The 16,016-nt window shown below is 37.2% G+C and overlaps 2 protein-coding genes across 2 annotated transcripts; one reads left to right on the top strand and one right to left on the bottom strand.

Annotated features, from left to right (window-relative positions):
- Nucleotides 1-1,415: 1,415 nt before the first annotated feature.
- LOC149112796 (adenosine receptor A2b-like) lies at nt 1,416-2,835 on the top strand. The gene has a single exon (XM_089289572.1). The coding sequence runs from the start codon at nt 1,622-1,624 to the stop codon at nt 2,492-2,494; it is 873 nt and encodes a 290-aa protein (XP_089145698.1). The 5' UTR covers nt 1,416-1,621; the 3' UTR covers nt 2,495-2,835.
- Nucleotides 2,836-3,918: 1,083 nt separating this feature from the next.
- On the bottom strand, nt 3,919-12,937 carry LOC149112797 (DNA topoisomerase 3-alpha-like). The gene is made up of 20 exons (XM_089289375.1): nt 12,767-12,937; nt 12,499-12,573; nt 12,205-12,255; nt 12,021-12,099; nt 11,198-11,311; nt 10,929-10,998; nt 10,644-10,672; nt 9,887-9,945; nt 9,280-9,343; nt 8,814-8,913; nt 8,154-8,327; nt 7,693-7,778; nt 7,058-7,312; nt 6,904-6,940; nt 6,708-6,790; nt 5,664-5,807; nt 4,968-5,007; nt 4,790-4,849; nt 4,261-4,463; nt 3,919-4,033 (listed from the first exon to the last, which is right to left on the bottom strand). The coding sequence occupies exons 1-20, from the start codon at nt 12,935-12,937 to the stop codon at nt 3,999-4,001; spliced, it is 1,929 nt and encodes a 642-aa protein (XP_089145501.1). The 3' UTR covers nt 3,919-3,998.
- Nucleotides 12,938-16,016: the final 3,079 nt, after the last annotated feature.

Here is a 16,016-nt window from a genome sequence, read left to right on the forward strand (position 1 = left end):
TGTTTTGTTGGACGTCCTGCGAATTTCAGGGTTATAAAAGTATATCAAAAGATCTTCAATTATCCACGCACCTGTCTGATCTGTGAAAGAGGGAAACTACAGTTACGGTGAAATTTTCGCACGCAACTGAATAGACAAGACTGGAAGAGATTTGGTAATCGCATCGTGTTTAATTCCCAGTTTCTTCATAAAGCATAAATGAACGAAGGGCTATCATATCATAATTTAGTCGAACTTTTGGTGCTTAACCGCATAACTCTTCTTAAAGCAGTTTATTTTCAGGTGTTCCGTGACTATTGTTTGACATGACAGGTAGAAGCAAACAAACACAAAACATCTTCACGTTTAATGACGCATTTACTGCTGTCACGAAAAATAGGTCATAATTCATTCAGTATTTTTGTACTAAAATTGAAATAACAGGCGTAGCCTGCTCCGTTAGGCTAAAACGAAATATTTGACCATCTCAGCTTCATCAAAATGCGTGTAATAAACGAGCGACTAAATGGTCTGCGTGTAAAATGCGTTTTTCCCAGTGTTTTAAATAAGTCAAATCAAACTTATCGAAAATGTAAACGACGTTTTTATTGTAATTTGCAATTTCTTACAAAAGTGAACGCCCCTTGCAAATATAAATATTCGTAAAATACGGAAAATACAAACGAGAAAGAGCAGCTGAATTTCTAATTTGTCTAATTTTCTTTTTGGCACGAAATTCTTGTTTTCCTTCTTAATAGGTATACACGCACCCATAACTAACTCATAGTATGAACTTCTGACTTCACCCGTAAAACTCTATTCAAAGGAAGCAATTTACCAATGGACAGGTCCCAGACAACTGAGGTTGTCACGGAAACATGACACGAAAGGTTTAAGTAACTAACAAGGAACTTTACTCATCACGTTCTTCTTTAAGAACAAATAGTTTCTCTTGCAGAAATAATTAAATTGTTTTATAATATAAATTAAGAGATGAGCAGAAGACAAAAATATTTGTTCAGCTAAACTGGAAAAACGTTAGGGAAGTTTATTTGCGAAACAAGTAAACATGTCACCATCTGAGCATCATTAGGATGCTTGTTTAAAAAAGCCATTTGGTTTTGTATGAAGACTTACTTTCAGTTATTTCCCATTTTAATATATTAGTTTAACTTCTTCAAGATCAAAAAGATTGTTAATTGCAATTTCTGCTTAGGGAAAAAGGGAACTTAGTCTGATTTCAGAAATGAGAAGGGCGTGCAAAGCTAGCTTTGTGACATTCGTTGTTATGAAAATTCAAATTCAGCACATTTCTGTAACGTACAATTTTTATGGAAAACGGAAAATTTTCTACTTGAACGCCTAAACTATTCCTTAGGTTAAGTATCATTCATTACTTTACTATAGATATCTCCGTTTTCCTGTCAGTAGTGTTGCGCAAAATGAACAGACAAGTTTTTTTTTTTTTTACATTAAAACAGATGCCAGTTTAGTACCCGTGTACATCATTCAATCCTAGACCGAAAGTAGCATCAAACACCACATCATTTTTTGATCAAACCGTCTCGTCTACAACGCAGCCCACGGTACAACTTCACTGTAACATTGCTCAGCGCTCATTTTTCAAAGTTCAAGCTGTATAATGAATGAAACTAACCCACTCTACTCATCGGTCATCGTTAACTGTGTGTTCAACGGTTTCTCAGCCTACACTGCCCTCATGTTGAACATTTTAACAATACACGCGATGAGGAAAACTACGTTGGTACCAAAGCCTTTGAAAACATTGCTCCTGAGTCTTGCTGTTTCTGATCTTGGTGTTGGTTTGCTGACCCAACCTTTGTATATCACATGGATGGTCAGTCCTCCCAATTCCACCAGCACCCTGCTTCACGAAGCCTCATACGTATTTATTTACTCTTCGTTCTTTAGTGTTTTGGCCATAAGTGTCGACAGATTCTTGGCTATTCATCTTCATCTTAGATATCAGGAACTTGTGACTCATAAGCGTCTTGTTACTGTGGTGATCTCAATTTGGGTTTTTAGTGCCTTTCTTTCATCAATTTGGCTTTGGGCCTCAAATGAAATCGCCATGCTCGTCGCCATTATCATTGAAAGTTTTTACTATATTATTACAGCAATTGTTTACTGCAAAATTTATTTCACTGTACAACGCCACGCACAGCAAATACAAGTCCAACAAATACAGGTAGCACGGATGGAAAGTGATGCAAGGCAGAGAAAATCTGCCGTCAGTACATTCTACGTATATCTTGTGTTTTTAGTTTGTTGTTTGCCAGGTTATTGCGCTCTAGTTGCCATTTTGATCTCTGCGCCAAGTACCGCTTTAGATGGTCTGTGGTTATACTCACTGACCCTGTTCTTCTTTAATTCCTCTCTGAATCCTGTTATTTACTGCTGGAAGATGAGACACATTCGACACGCTATCATAGACACACTGCGAAATATAAGACAAAATTGTAATCCCACGACTGCCGCAAGAGTGACTTCATAAATGATATTACCACCAACAGTTTATCTAGAGACATTAACCTTTGGGTTTTTAGTTATTTAACTGGTCTTTTTAAACATGATGTAGAAGTATTGTGATGTCCATAATATCTACTTGCGATTTAAAATTTTTACAAGGCTAAACATGTTTAGCAGACTAAAAAAGCAAAAAACCAAACGTGTTTGACATTATATTGAAGATGACAATCACATAATGTCGAAAACGTTCGGGTTTTTTTTTTTCAAACATTTTTTCAAGTATTATAATTTTAATGGTTTTCAGAATTATTAATTGCTGGCGTATCTTTGTGTAACTTCGTTTTGCAGTGTATTCCGATTCATAACCAAATAAAAATAAACGTTGCGAACAAAAATGTGTTTTGGAAACATTTTGCTTCCATGTTTAAGGTAGCGGGTTAGAACTCCATTTCGCGCGAAAAAGTAGCTACTTTTCGGAATGTTATGCATTCTAATTGAGATCTCTGCATTTGTGTAGGCTGTAAGTAGCAACCAAATGATTTCTCGAAATTCTACGTTGCGCATGCGAAAGTCGTTGGAAGATGTATTCGTCAAAGTTGATCCGAAGTTTACCTCGAATGTACACCCCTATGATCAGGAGTAACTACGACTGAGAGTACATCTCAAGATTAACAATCACTATTAATCCAGAAACTGAGGTTGTTACAATACGTATAATTTTAAGAGCTGGAGACCTCCGCATTTATAAACCTAAAATTTGACAGTTGCAAAAACAAAAACAGATCAAGTGCGACAAACTTACTCTTATCTATTTCAGTCACAGTAGAGTGACAGAGTTTGACGAGTACAGTTGAATCAGTCCCAGTTTTGCGAACCATCTAAAGGTACAAAGATTGGCTCGACAAGCCCAAGATCAGGGTAAAGTCTGACCGTGCTAAGTACTAAATCATCAGTGTCAAGTGAACATTTAGATGGGAGCCATTGGGTAAAACAATCAGACCTGCATTATTTGGGTCTGCCAAAAAAAGGAATGTCATTTTAATACAACCGTGACACATGACTGACATAAATAGAACTTGCTCGCAATAAAATCCTCGTCCCTAAGGTAAGATTGGAACATCGTCGAGGTGTTATTAGTACCTACAGATTGCTGGTTAACCTGCATCAGCAATAAACCGAATTCTCGACTTATTTTTCATCCTAGACAAAAGAATACTCCAGTTTGTACGTCTCATTTTTTCATTGTTCAATAAGACATGGTTTTCATTAAAATAATTGAAATGCAAGTACATTGAAGCATAATGCATATTTGATAAGTGTCCTTGGTGCTTTCATGAAGTTACAGGATGTACATTGTAGTAAAAGTAAGATGTAAAACGTGGAATCAAGCTTTGAGCCACAGCTGAAATGTTCTAAGAACTCATCGAGGCATCCCACATGTCAGAGACATGAGATGTAAAAGAATTTATTTGCATTGTGCGTTAACAGATCAATATTATTAGCGACAGAATATCTACTCCGGCTGTGTGTTATCTGTTCATGGGGCAGGTCCTCTTGGTGTGACCTGCAAATAAGGAAAAAAATATTGAAGCAACAGCTTTTGTTTGCTAATACACTTTGCCTCTTCATTGCTTTTATAAGATAAATGAAGTTCAGGCACTTTCAAGTCTTTCCACTCTAACTTTCACAAAGTTCCCACTGTTGAGGTTGCCAGAAATTCTTTATTACCAATCAAGCACTGTTTTTGGAGCAGAGGCAAAATTCTTTGAACAAAATTAAAGAAATCCCTACCTTCCTGGTGGCAAAGGCCGCACTTTCTTTTCTTTGTCGCTCCACTGTTTGTTGGTGCTGATCGTCCTGTTTGGAATGCGTTACTGCCAGCTGATGACTCTGGAGTGTCCCCCCATTCAAAGAAATCGCAACCCTGCCCTCTCGGCTTAGCACAACAGTAAAATGGCCGGCCCTTGTTCGGTCCTTCCTTGGAAACTGTGCGGCTGACAAATTTAATGAAAGTTAGTTTTGGTTATGTCTTGCAAGTATTGGTACTTGAATACAACAAGCTAATGGATGGACTTGCATGATTGTGAGGCTGCTGTGAAAATAGAGTAAAAGCTTTCTTAAGAAAATGTTGCTCAAATCTCTTTAAACCTCTATTTTCAATCTGTCGTCGTGCCAAATTGCTATAAATTATCCAGACTACTTACTTTATTACTAGTAGTCCAATTGGCGATGTGTTGATCAGTATTTCATAACAGAAAACTTTCGCATATGCATGTAGTTGTAAGCTACAACTAAAGATATTAAGTGTGTAATGTAATACCTTACAGCTGGTTCGCTACAGCGACAAGAGGGATTAGAGCTGTCTGTACTCATTGATCCACTGCAATGAAAGACACATTATGAGGCAGTTTGTGAGAAAAAAAGAAAAAAAACGACACAGAACAGATTTTGTGTTGACTTCCCGTGTATAGATGGTCTAATCAAAAATTGTATCTCACCTGACTCCAGTAAAAGTTTTGTTTCTTCCAGAGTTGAATCCTAAAGTAAGGAAAAGGTTACTTATTAGTGGAAGATCCCAATGTAGACACAAGAGCAGTTTCAAAAGCAGACATTTTCCATTTTTACCTTAGTGGAGGGAATGAATTGTGGAAGTAACACACGGGGGAACTTACATTGCCTTCACCAAGAACACAATATACTGACCCCTGCCAGCACTCAAACCTAGACTGCCAAATCAGACGAGTGATAATCTAACCGTTAGATCATCGTGTTGTCCACTTTGGTTAAACTTAACAAATTTACGTCACGCGTCGGTCTTGTTATTGATGACGAATTTTGTCATAACATTGTCAAAGCAGCTGTGGATCCACGAGGCGATAGCCGAGTGGATCCGCAGACTACTTTGACAATGTTATGATGAAATTCATAGTCAATAACAGGACAGACGTATGAAAAACTGACGTCAATCTGTTTTTTACGATAACAGATTGTCAAATTGTCCGCTCTCGCTCATTGACGCATCGCATAAATTATAAATTCATGTGTCTGTCCGCATATTGACGATGAAGATTAGCCAATGAGCGCGCGAGAATTTCTGCAGTTGTCGTAAAATGTTTATTTGATAGTAATTTTTTTATGGAAAAAAGCTTCAATTCGCACAAAAAACTCTGGACCAACCAACAGTGATCATGTACCTGCATTATTCCTGTTGAAGCTTTTGGATGTCATTAGAGGCGCAGTTTGGCCAAATGATGATGATGAACTCCCTGAATCGTCATCAGCCCACAAGAAAAATCCACAGCCATTATCTCTGTTTGGACATTTATAAAACGGTCGACCTGAATGTAAATAATTAAAATCAAACCAGCACTGTTATTTCTTCCTTGATCAAGGTAACCTTCTTATGCGACAAATACATGACGTCCATTTCAGTTTTACTCTTTGCAAAGAGTTCCAGGTTTGAGCACTGACTGGGTTCGCTGTAATGTGTTCCTTGAGCAATGCAATTTACTCTCTGTGCCTCTCTCTACCCAGGTGTATAGGAAAATCTTTGTTTACAACATTTGCCTCATTACCATAAGCGATACAGTTTCTGATGGAGCTACAAAGAGGTTAATACTGAATATTGAAAGGGCACAGCACGATTAACTATCCCAAGGAGTCTGAGCGCGATGTATTGAATACTTTTTGTGCGACGAGGGTTTAAAAGCTCAAAATTTTACAAAGAATGTATGAGCTCATTAGCGCTTTTGCCACCCAGAAATTTTGATGTTTTTGAAAGTCAATCTCTCCTCGAATATTACACCCAAAGAGCCAAAAATTTCACCACTTACTAAGTTTCACAAGCTCTTTAAGTTTTCTTAGTAAAATCGTGTCTAGCATGATGCCCTCTATGCGCAAAGTCGTATGTTAATGAGGAAAAATGTAAACAAAGACGTCAGGAAAGATTCGCCCATAAAATTAATGAGTAACAACAAATTTGTAGGACAACCAGACAAACTGCCAGGATAATCTGACAGACTAACATCTTGCCAAAATGGAGTAGCAATATTCATACAATAATAACATTGTAAGTTGCTCCATGCAAAGAACCTGGCGCTAATCAGAACCAGTATGCCATTTAAGATTAACTTCTACTGATCTCTCCTAGCATGGGATAGACTTTCACTGTTTTATGGGTTCCTGCGAGCCACTTCATATATCTACATGCTACTGGAACTAGTGTTCATGTTACTTACCTTTGTTAGGTCCATCTTTCTTTACAGTTAATGTTGTTGCAGGTTGCCCACAGGTACAAACCACACAGTTCTCATTGTCATCTCTGTCGTAAAAGTTAACAAAATAGGATGAAAAAATGACCTCAGTATAGTGGTAATGGTGCATTAAAGCAGAGGGCTGGCAGCAAATGAAGATTTCAGAATCTGTAAAACTTACCCTCCAATGTGGCTACCTGAAGGAAATTGGTTGAAACCTGAAAAGAAAAACGGGAGCACACACATTTAGATGAAGATTTGACTTCTTCTCATGTTGCAACTGTAGATCGTTAATTTATAGTTTGGCGTTAATTGAAAATGAAATGAGGAAGTACCTCCCGAAAATGATGAGCTGAGTCCCCAACTCTGACCAGCTGGTGTATAACCATGCCCTGCATTCCTATTGGATTGATTGGAGGTAATACCTCCCCTTGGAACAGAAGGTCTTCTAACTTGAGATGTTGCAGCTGATCTAGAGCTGCTCCCTCTGGTCTTGCTGGGCATGCCTCGACCACGCCCTGAAGTATGTTTGTTTCCTCTGTTGCACGGCTGAGAAGTTTGTCTCCCTCTTCCAGCTGAATTTGAACCACCTGGTCAGGTATCCAGGTATAAGAATCAGTGGCGAATGCATGTTGAAGAATTCAAAAAAAGAACTACTGCCTTAAAACGGCTAACAGTATGACAGCAAGAAGAAGTGGCAAATACATGATCCTTCTATCACCAACAAATGACTTAAGCCATGATTTTACACCTTTAGTACAACAGATACAGAAGAAGCACCTTAAACTGATTAAGTTTCCGAAATTCTCCCTGCGTGTATGCTCAGAGCACTTGCTATCGAATTTCAGACATTCCTATGTTTTGCTACAAACAGAAGAAAACGCTACCCTTATTGAAGGATTTCCGACTGATCTGGTGAAACAATAGTTCTTTTAATGAAGAAGAACATTTCCTGGATAGAGCTTTTTACCTGACTCTGACGGCAGCCTTGTTAAGTCCTTCAGGTCCAATAACTCTCTTAGACTATCATCACATCCACCTACGCAGCCAGTATATCTATAAAGCAAGAATGATACAATCATCAGCGGCCAACAAAACAAGCTTCATGCACGAGGGGTCCCCTTCAACAAAGCCAATGGTTTCGCTGGAGTCTTAAGCACTTAACTGAATGTTTTAGCAATAAGAAAACATAGTGTCACGCTTTCAACATTAAAGGTTAACAATTATTTCATCATAAGCATTTGGGAAAATTTTGGTGATACAGACCTAGCTTGCCTTGAGGAAATGCTGGATTTTCATAGTAAATTAGGAAAATGGGTCAAAGCCAACATGTTCTGCATAATGTTTCAAGCTACTCAGGCATGCAGCAAACACAGGTGAATCACACAAATCCTCCACCCACCTTTAAACAATGCAAATTTTAAAACTTACTCTAAAGGCATCATGGGTGGAACAGAACCTCTCTTGAATTTGAAACTGATTTTATATACATCTCCTGGTTGACACCGCTGACACACAGACTCATGAACTGCAGCCTCAACCACAAATTTAAGGAAGAAGGCACTGGCACGGCATCTTGGGTAGCCTTGACATCCTATCATGAAGCTGCAGAGTCAAAAGAAGAAAAACGTAACAAGGCTGTTGCATTTTAACAAGTCAGGAACTATAAATATTACAAACCTGGGTGGGAAGCTACAGGGGTTTCATTAATGTTTTCAGTAGGAAGGCAACTGGTTTTCACAGGCGGGCAAAACGTTTTGAACTGAACTCCTCTCCAAGAAAAACTTTTTTCCAGATGGCCTAACCCGGCAGACAAAACCATCCTCACAGCCACTCAATTTGCTTGGTGCCCAGCCCTTAATGAAACCCTGTGAGTAAGTTTGGAAGAAAGTAAAAGTGGACGAGGTGACTACTTTCAAAAAGAAGGTCAACTTGGCACCTAACAGCAGCAGCAGTCATTGAAAAGTCATTGAAACACTCTAAACTGATGGTTTTATGACAAAACTTGGAAAATCACTGTAAATATTTGCAGTCACTACACGTACATCAGCCATAAGTATTTGTATACTTATTTTAACAACATCAGCGTACCTGCCATCTTTATAAGTTTTCTTGAGCACCATTTGTTCAGTTTTGAATCTAGGACAAAGGCGATGAGGTTCTGTTCGTCTCTCGTCCTCATTACCAAGAACTGTAATCACAAAAAAATCACTAAAGGTTTGGAAAGTTTGTAGATAGTCCTTGGGAAGGCATGAGCAGAGTCCAGATTCCACCAAGAATTTGGTTATACAGTAAGAGCAAGATTTCTTACAAACTTGAACCGTTGCGAATGAAAGTAAATTTAAATATCAATTCTCAGTTTCTCACTGAGTAGAGCTGCATTAGGATAAAAAGTTAGTAGTCAGCATTAATTCGGTTTTGAGCATAATGCCCTGGTTGACAAACTCTGTCATTCAGTTATCCTGTGCTTGATGTTCAGTGACATAAACAATGCATTCAATCAAACATTTTTCTCCTTCTGTTTACGCATACAACAGTATGCAACAGAAAGTTTTACCTTCATTGATAAATTCTTGAGGATCTCCAAAATAAGATGATAAGGCTTGATCCAGTTTGACTGCCTATACAGAGAACGAAAACAAACCAATCATGAACCACCAAAATTGATGAATTCCAAGAAGTCTGTAATACTGATTTGAATATTAACCTACCATAAACTGAGCAGCCAAAAACAATTAAATCCAAATTAGTACCACTGAAGCAAGTTTCACCATTTTTTGACAAAACACTTCAGCCACTAAAAGATAATCTTTATATCACAAAAATAAATAAGAGTTTGTGCAGACTGAATATATTGGTTTGAACTCTTTAGATCATGAAATATTGTACAGAAAATGTAAAAAATTTAATATATTGTACATCTGAAGTAACTATTAGACCTGTAAATAGTTATAAAAGTCTCATCTCCAGCCTTTATTGCAACCACACCTACAGTATCCAAACAATTTCCAACAATGATCTTTTGATTACTGTAACAATGAAGCCTAATGTGGGCCAAGGTAATTTATTCAATAAGAAGGTTTGAGCATCCCAGGAAAACTGTCTCCCATTATAATCTGTAAATAAATTTGAATACATGTAATGAAGAATACATATAAGCCCACCTCTTGCACAGCTTGAACAAACTGTTCCTTATATTTGGCTATCTGTTCAACAAGTACATCTAAACAACAGGAATCATAATTATCAGATATTTTATGGCAAAAGCAAGTCTACTACATCTTGTTTTCTTGGTCATACACATGTCTCAAGTACTGTCCACCACGCTATTGCTACTTGACAATGTTCTTTTTATTAATTTTTGACAGCTTTGGGTTAGGGTTTCATGTCTCTGAGAACTCTCTGATGACTTCTGTCTTATTTTGAATGAATGTATTAATGAAGTTTTCACTGAAAAAGTCAGATGCAGCAGACATACCAGTAAGTTTACAATCGAAATCATGAATAAAAGTAAGATAAAAACAATTTAAAATCTGCGCTAGTTTAGAAAGACATCTGTTTATAAATGAGTTTTTGTATCTCCATTCTTATCTGGGGAGTTGGAATTATTCCCTCCTTTTACTTAGTATTCTTGACCATTTTGGCAGCAACAAATCTTGAAGGGGGTGATTTTTCATGGCGGCCATCTTGTTAAATAAATGTTGAGCAGCCAATGACAATGCAACAAGTGAGGGAGGCAGTTGACAACAGACTGAGTGAGAATGAGAAACTTGACAACTGCACCTATCACATATGTTACACTTTCACTGGAAGATATCAAATAGTTGTTTAAAAAGATTCCAGTTTGCTAGTAGTAAATATTGATCAAAAACCTGATCAGGTGACAGTGATAAGGTGCACAGTACTGTAAATTGTCCTTACCATCTTTGTTTCTTGTTCCTTCACAAATTCTGCAAAGTTAGATCATAAAGTAGGCATCAAATTTAACAAAATAATACAGTAATAAAAGAAAATTCACCATTGAGGATAGTCTAATGTTGACGATCATATGGGCGGACATGGAGTAAACAAGTGTGCAGAATTGCTCTGTTATTATCAGCTAACAGAATTACCAACATGTGATTACATTTGAGAACAGCTGGGAATAATTTTTTTAACAATCAGCTTTTACTGAAAATGCTGCTGTAACCAGTATATCTCACTCACCTTTTTAAATCAGCTTCAAGTTCTGACCTCAGCCTTGGTTTGGAAAGCTCAAATCCCATCAAGTCATAACCTTTTCAAATACAAGAGAAATGCAAGGAAATACAATCAGATTCTGGGTCAAAATAGCAGAGTTAAGAAAACAGGTAGCAACATTGTAACAGAGGACTGCTGTATGAAAATAATGCAGAGTTTCTGAGATGATTATTCCATATTGAGGAATAATTAGTCTTCATAAATTACAACTCAATAGATCTTTGCGAAGCTATTACCTTCAACAAGTCCCATTCCAAGCTGTCCTGGTAGAAAGGTCCCATCTTGCTGCACTCCCACATAGCACCTGTTTTTTATGGTCTCTATATGTTCTGCGTGAGTTGCATCTGTGCCTGTATGTAAAAGGTGCACAACAAGAATGTTTCACTTGTCTGTAAAGGTGGATCATCGCTAAAATTCACTTCTCCTTTAGTTATTTGCTGTTACTACTGACAAAAGTATTTAGACAGAAAATACGATCATTAATTATGCTAAACAGAGACACAGTGGAACCCTGTTAAAACAGTCACCAGTGGGCCACAAAAATCTGGTCATATTAACTGGGTGGCCATATTAAAAGGAGTTCTTTAAATACAAAAATGACTGACTGAGCTTTTGTTTAGGCCAGAATAAAGTGGCCATAAATAACAGGGTAGCCGTAAGGCAGGGTTCCACTCCATTGGAGTGTGAATTATAAATAATTTTAAGTGAATGGACTTGAAAAGTTACTAGGTAGGAATTAACTTGTATTAACTTGAATTTTCATGGTTATAATAAGTGTATATTTGGAAAAACATATTAATTACATTAAATAAGAGAAATCTTTGAATAAAATTCAATCAATGTTTTGCATAATCATATAATTTCACTAGATTTCAATAAAAAGTAAAATAACGAAAAATAAGACTGTTCCTGGCAATATTGAAAAATTGTCTTCACTCATGACTCCAAACTAATCCTCTCAAGGATCCAAGGAGAATATTATTATGGAAAATGTACGGTAAAAATAAACGTTGACATTGAATCTTGAACAAGTTTGTAAATTGAGCTTTTCCAATTTACCTATACCATGTTTCTCCATTAGACTGATCAGATCAGCTTCAGTTAACAAAGGAGGAGGTTTGGTTTCACCATCAACCATCTGCAAACAGTTTGAAATAATTAGAACACAAGTACTCATGTTATGTTAACTATTGACCAACAACAGCTCGTTAATCAACAGACGTCAAGCTCAGTAATTACAAACCTCAATTGAACTTGGTTGAAATTCTTCACCTTGGTTGTACACTGGGATTGTCTAACATGAAGAAAGCAGATTTGAGAATGCTAAGATAATCATAAAAGGTTTACAGGTAAAAGAAGTTCAACTTTGTAATACATGTATGTAAGCTCAAGAAATCACAATCATGAAACCAATCTAAACAGTTCTCAATATACAAATTTACATTGCACACTCCTGATTACAAAAGCTGCTTGATATGTGCAGACATAATTATCTGAATTCAGAAAACAGAACGTGATTGAAATAAAATTAACCTACCTTTGCATTCCACTTGTCATATGGATAAACATCAAGATAGTTTCTTGCAATTATCATGAGTCCTGTAGCTGTAAACTAAAAGCATGGAGTACAGAGATCCATAAATAATCAGTTTATTCTCAACTTGAAATAACAATAAGATTTAATTTAGTACATTTTGAATATAGTACATCTCTATATTTACTGTAAGAATTGAGAAGCATTTTATGTGTAAAAAACAACTACTGCATATCTGGACACTAGGGCACTATTTTACAATGCTATTCACCTCACTATGCCACCTACGAAAGTTTTTGATTAGATTTTGACAACTTTTTGCCATCTTTTTGAAAACTTCTGATGGCTTTCGTTTGAAACTGCATATCAAACTGTGACAACTTCCTGCTGGTTTCAAATGTTCACAGATTGAGACTTGAGCTTGTCTCTTGACCTTTGGCATCCTGACAAAAAGAGTCAGTTCAGTTTATGATATGGCTCGCCATTCACAACTTCAGGCAATATTATAGTATCTTTAGCAAAGCATAATGTGAGATTTCTTACCTCAGAACAGCAGGCTAAAAAATGCCTCAGTATAAACTCGTACAGTCTTTTCTCATTACCCTGCCAATACAATGGAGTGTACCTTTGAGTTACAGAATATATAAATATTGTAGACAAGAGAAATAACATATCATAATATTATAATCTACATGTAGTTAACACAAGATATCATGAACTATAATTAGAGATTGGCTGAATAAATTATATCCCAACAGTACTTCTGAAGGCCAAAATGCTTGTGCTTTTCCACGCGATTTGCTTTATTTTCATGGAACTTTCTACACCCGTTTGGCAGAAAGAGGCCAGACAGATAACATATCAAGTCGCTGAAGCCATGCGAGAAGCAGAGAAAACTTAAACGGGCTCGATTGAGTCCCTTGTTCAAGGACTATTTCATGTTACGATCGATCGAACGCTGGGATCAAATCTTGTTATTTTATCGTTTTCTCCTGCTCGATTCACTTCGACATCTTCTGTGGTGAAAATAACTTACAGCGCGTTGACTGAGCGTATTTTTGTAATTCTGTTCTGGTTCGTTTTTCGGCCCAAACAAAAAAATCGTTAGTTGTCCTCCATGTTTTCAGTACTGCTCGTCCAAGGGCCTCGGGAATATTTATATTTGGTTCCAGTCTTTCTGAGAAAAATGTCACGCAACTCACAGATTTCAAAACAAAACTTTTGCTTCGAACCAAGGTTAATATCGCCGCCGCTCAGTAAAATTTCTGAAAAATTTCGGCGTAGTCGTTCTCGTCATATATGGGGTAGCCGAGATAGTGTTTTACTCCATTTTTATAACACTCGTAACATAGTCATTTTAGGCGACAGGAGTTGCATTTACGGCAAAACATGACCTTTACAATTCTTGATCGTTTTTCACAGAAGGGCGCCTCTTCAATATCATCATGTACCTAATCCCAACCCATTTCCTTTTTTTGCCTCCTTTTTATTCCGAGATACTCCTTGTAAATTGTCTCACGAAGCTCTGGAGGGGGGTTTTGGATGGCCTCGGAAAGTTGACAGTTCATGTCCGGTGTTCGAACAGTATAACACAGGTCGCGTTATGTCTAAATAGTGAATCCCTCTCCCCGGTTATCCCGTTTAATTCGGTTCGGGCGTTCCCCTGTTTCTTCACAGTAGTAATAAGAGGAGTAGTAATAAGAGGATTAACCAAATAAAATTTTGTAACCCAGACCATTATTTTCTTGTTTTAACTCCCTCCCACCGTAATAACCGAAGCGAGCAAGCGAGGTTTGGTTATTACGGTGGGGGAGTTAAAACATGAAAATAATGGTCTGGGTTACAAAATGGTATTTGGTTAATTCTCTTATTACTACTCGTTACTATATCTGTTATTTATTTGATTAGAGAAATTTTATTTTTATCAAGGGAAAGTCACAGAAAAGCATTGTTCTGGACCTCTAGTTTTGTCTCTAACTCAAATCCTTCCATTGTGGTAAACAAATCATATTTGGAATTCAAGACAGAATTGATGTTAAATACATTTATCAGAATTATTTTTGATATGTTTATATTTTTTGCTTTTACACAATTGTATAGTCCCAGTGTTGTCACCGAATAGTTCGAGCACGCCTTCCGTGCCTATCTTGGTAAACATCTCACACCTTCAGTTTTCAGGGCTTGGCTCTGTAAAATGCCAACACAACTGAGAATAAGACACGTTGTGCATTTAAAACGCGGCGATGAATTTCAAGCTCCCGAAGACACATGTTCAGTCTTTCCTTGGGGTTTTTAAAGATATCACACACGACTTCAAGAGTCAACTTCTTGAAAACTATTCAACGAATTTCATTTGAAATACCTGTGCTTTTTTAGAAGAAAATAACTTACGACTGAGTGCGTGCTTTATTCGATATTTTTTTAATGATATCACTGTATGCTCTATTGTTTGACGCACAGAAATCTCAATGAAATATTCTGATGCAGCAAACACTTTTCTAGTAGGTGGAATGAATTTTAATCGCGTATGTAAGGAAGTCTCAAAGGACATCCCGTTCATTTTACTGTCAGAAACCGTCGTGTGATGTAGAGGTGAAGCAGCATCTTCGTGGATGTACGAACTCCCCTTCGCAGATAAGTCTACGCTTTCGTTTTCTCTTTTCATGTCCTTGTTCGCTTTTCGCTACGCCTGCACTTTTCCGCAGTTTAGTGGTTTAGTATAACCATTTCGATGAGCAATTTTTTGCGTCCACACATTAAGAAATTGTTGAATACTGGGAGGGTGTGAAACTTTCGGAATGAAGAATTACCAAGTGCGTTTAGACAAGCACATCGGAATAGTAGGTTTGAAAGTTTCTTACTGAATACCACATTTCAGAAATAAGTTAATTTACTAGCTCTCTCGTTCCTCGTTTTTGTAACTGTTTTATGTTGTCCATGGCGGGTCTCAACTACAGGTCACATTCCACAGGTCAGAGTACAGGTCACTGTGCTTCAGATAAATAAACAGCACCAAGATTCAGTCTCCTAGCCCTAATTAGCCCTAGTACTTTGCGAAAATGTTGTTTTAGATCGAGGGAAAACTTTCGGCATAGTTATTCATCAGTAGAGTAGGGATTTCTACTCTTGACCTGTGGAATGCGACCTGTGTTTTAGACCCGGTTTGTTGTCCATTGCTCCGATGCTCTGAGTTGCTAAGGATATGAAGATCTGACTGACTTAATATCAACAGTTTTAAAATTACGTCAATAATATTTCCTGAGGATTTAAATTCTTTTCTCATGCGCGAACAGTTTGTTTCAATACAATCGCTCAACTAACTGCTCGTGAAGTTTTTAACTGGAGTTAATTTAGGCGGTTTTACTTTGGGCGCGGCTTTGTTGAGTTGTTATGCAGCCATCCTTGTCCTTTTCTCCAGGATTCATTTCTAATACATTTTCGGGTAAGTAATATCAAAACATTTCGTTAGAATTTCAGACATAAAAGCAGATTTGAGTTATAATTGCATTGTGGCTATTGTT

The sequence above is a fragment of the Orbicella faveolata genome, unplaced genomic scaffold (genome assembly GCF_042242905.1).
Source record: "Orbicella faveolata isolate gen_17 unplaced genomic scaffold, um_ofav_v1 contig_2, whole genome shotgun sequence".
Lineage (NCBI taxonomy): Eukaryota > Metazoa > Cnidaria > Anthozoa > Scleractinia > Merulinidae > Orbicella > Orbicella faveolata.

Bases quoted from the DNA above. Each gene is read 5' to 3' on its own strand.
- LOC149112796 (XM_089289572.1), top strand. From the start codon at position 1,622: ATGAATGAAACTAACCCACTCTACTCATCGGTCATCGTTAACTGTGTG.
- LOC149112797 (XM_089289375.1), bottom strand. From the start codon at position 12,937: ATGCCAAAGGTCAAGAGACAAGCTCAAGTCTCAATCTGTGAACATTTG. The intron at 9,344-9,886 runs GTGGGCTTATAT...TTCTCTGTATAG, and splicing joins TTGTTCAAGCTGTGCAAGAG to GCAGTCAAACTGGATCAAGC. The intron at 6,791-6,903 runs GTAAGTTTTACA...CTTTTACGACAG, and splicing joins TCAGGTAGCCACATTGGAGG to AGATGACAATGAGAACTGTG.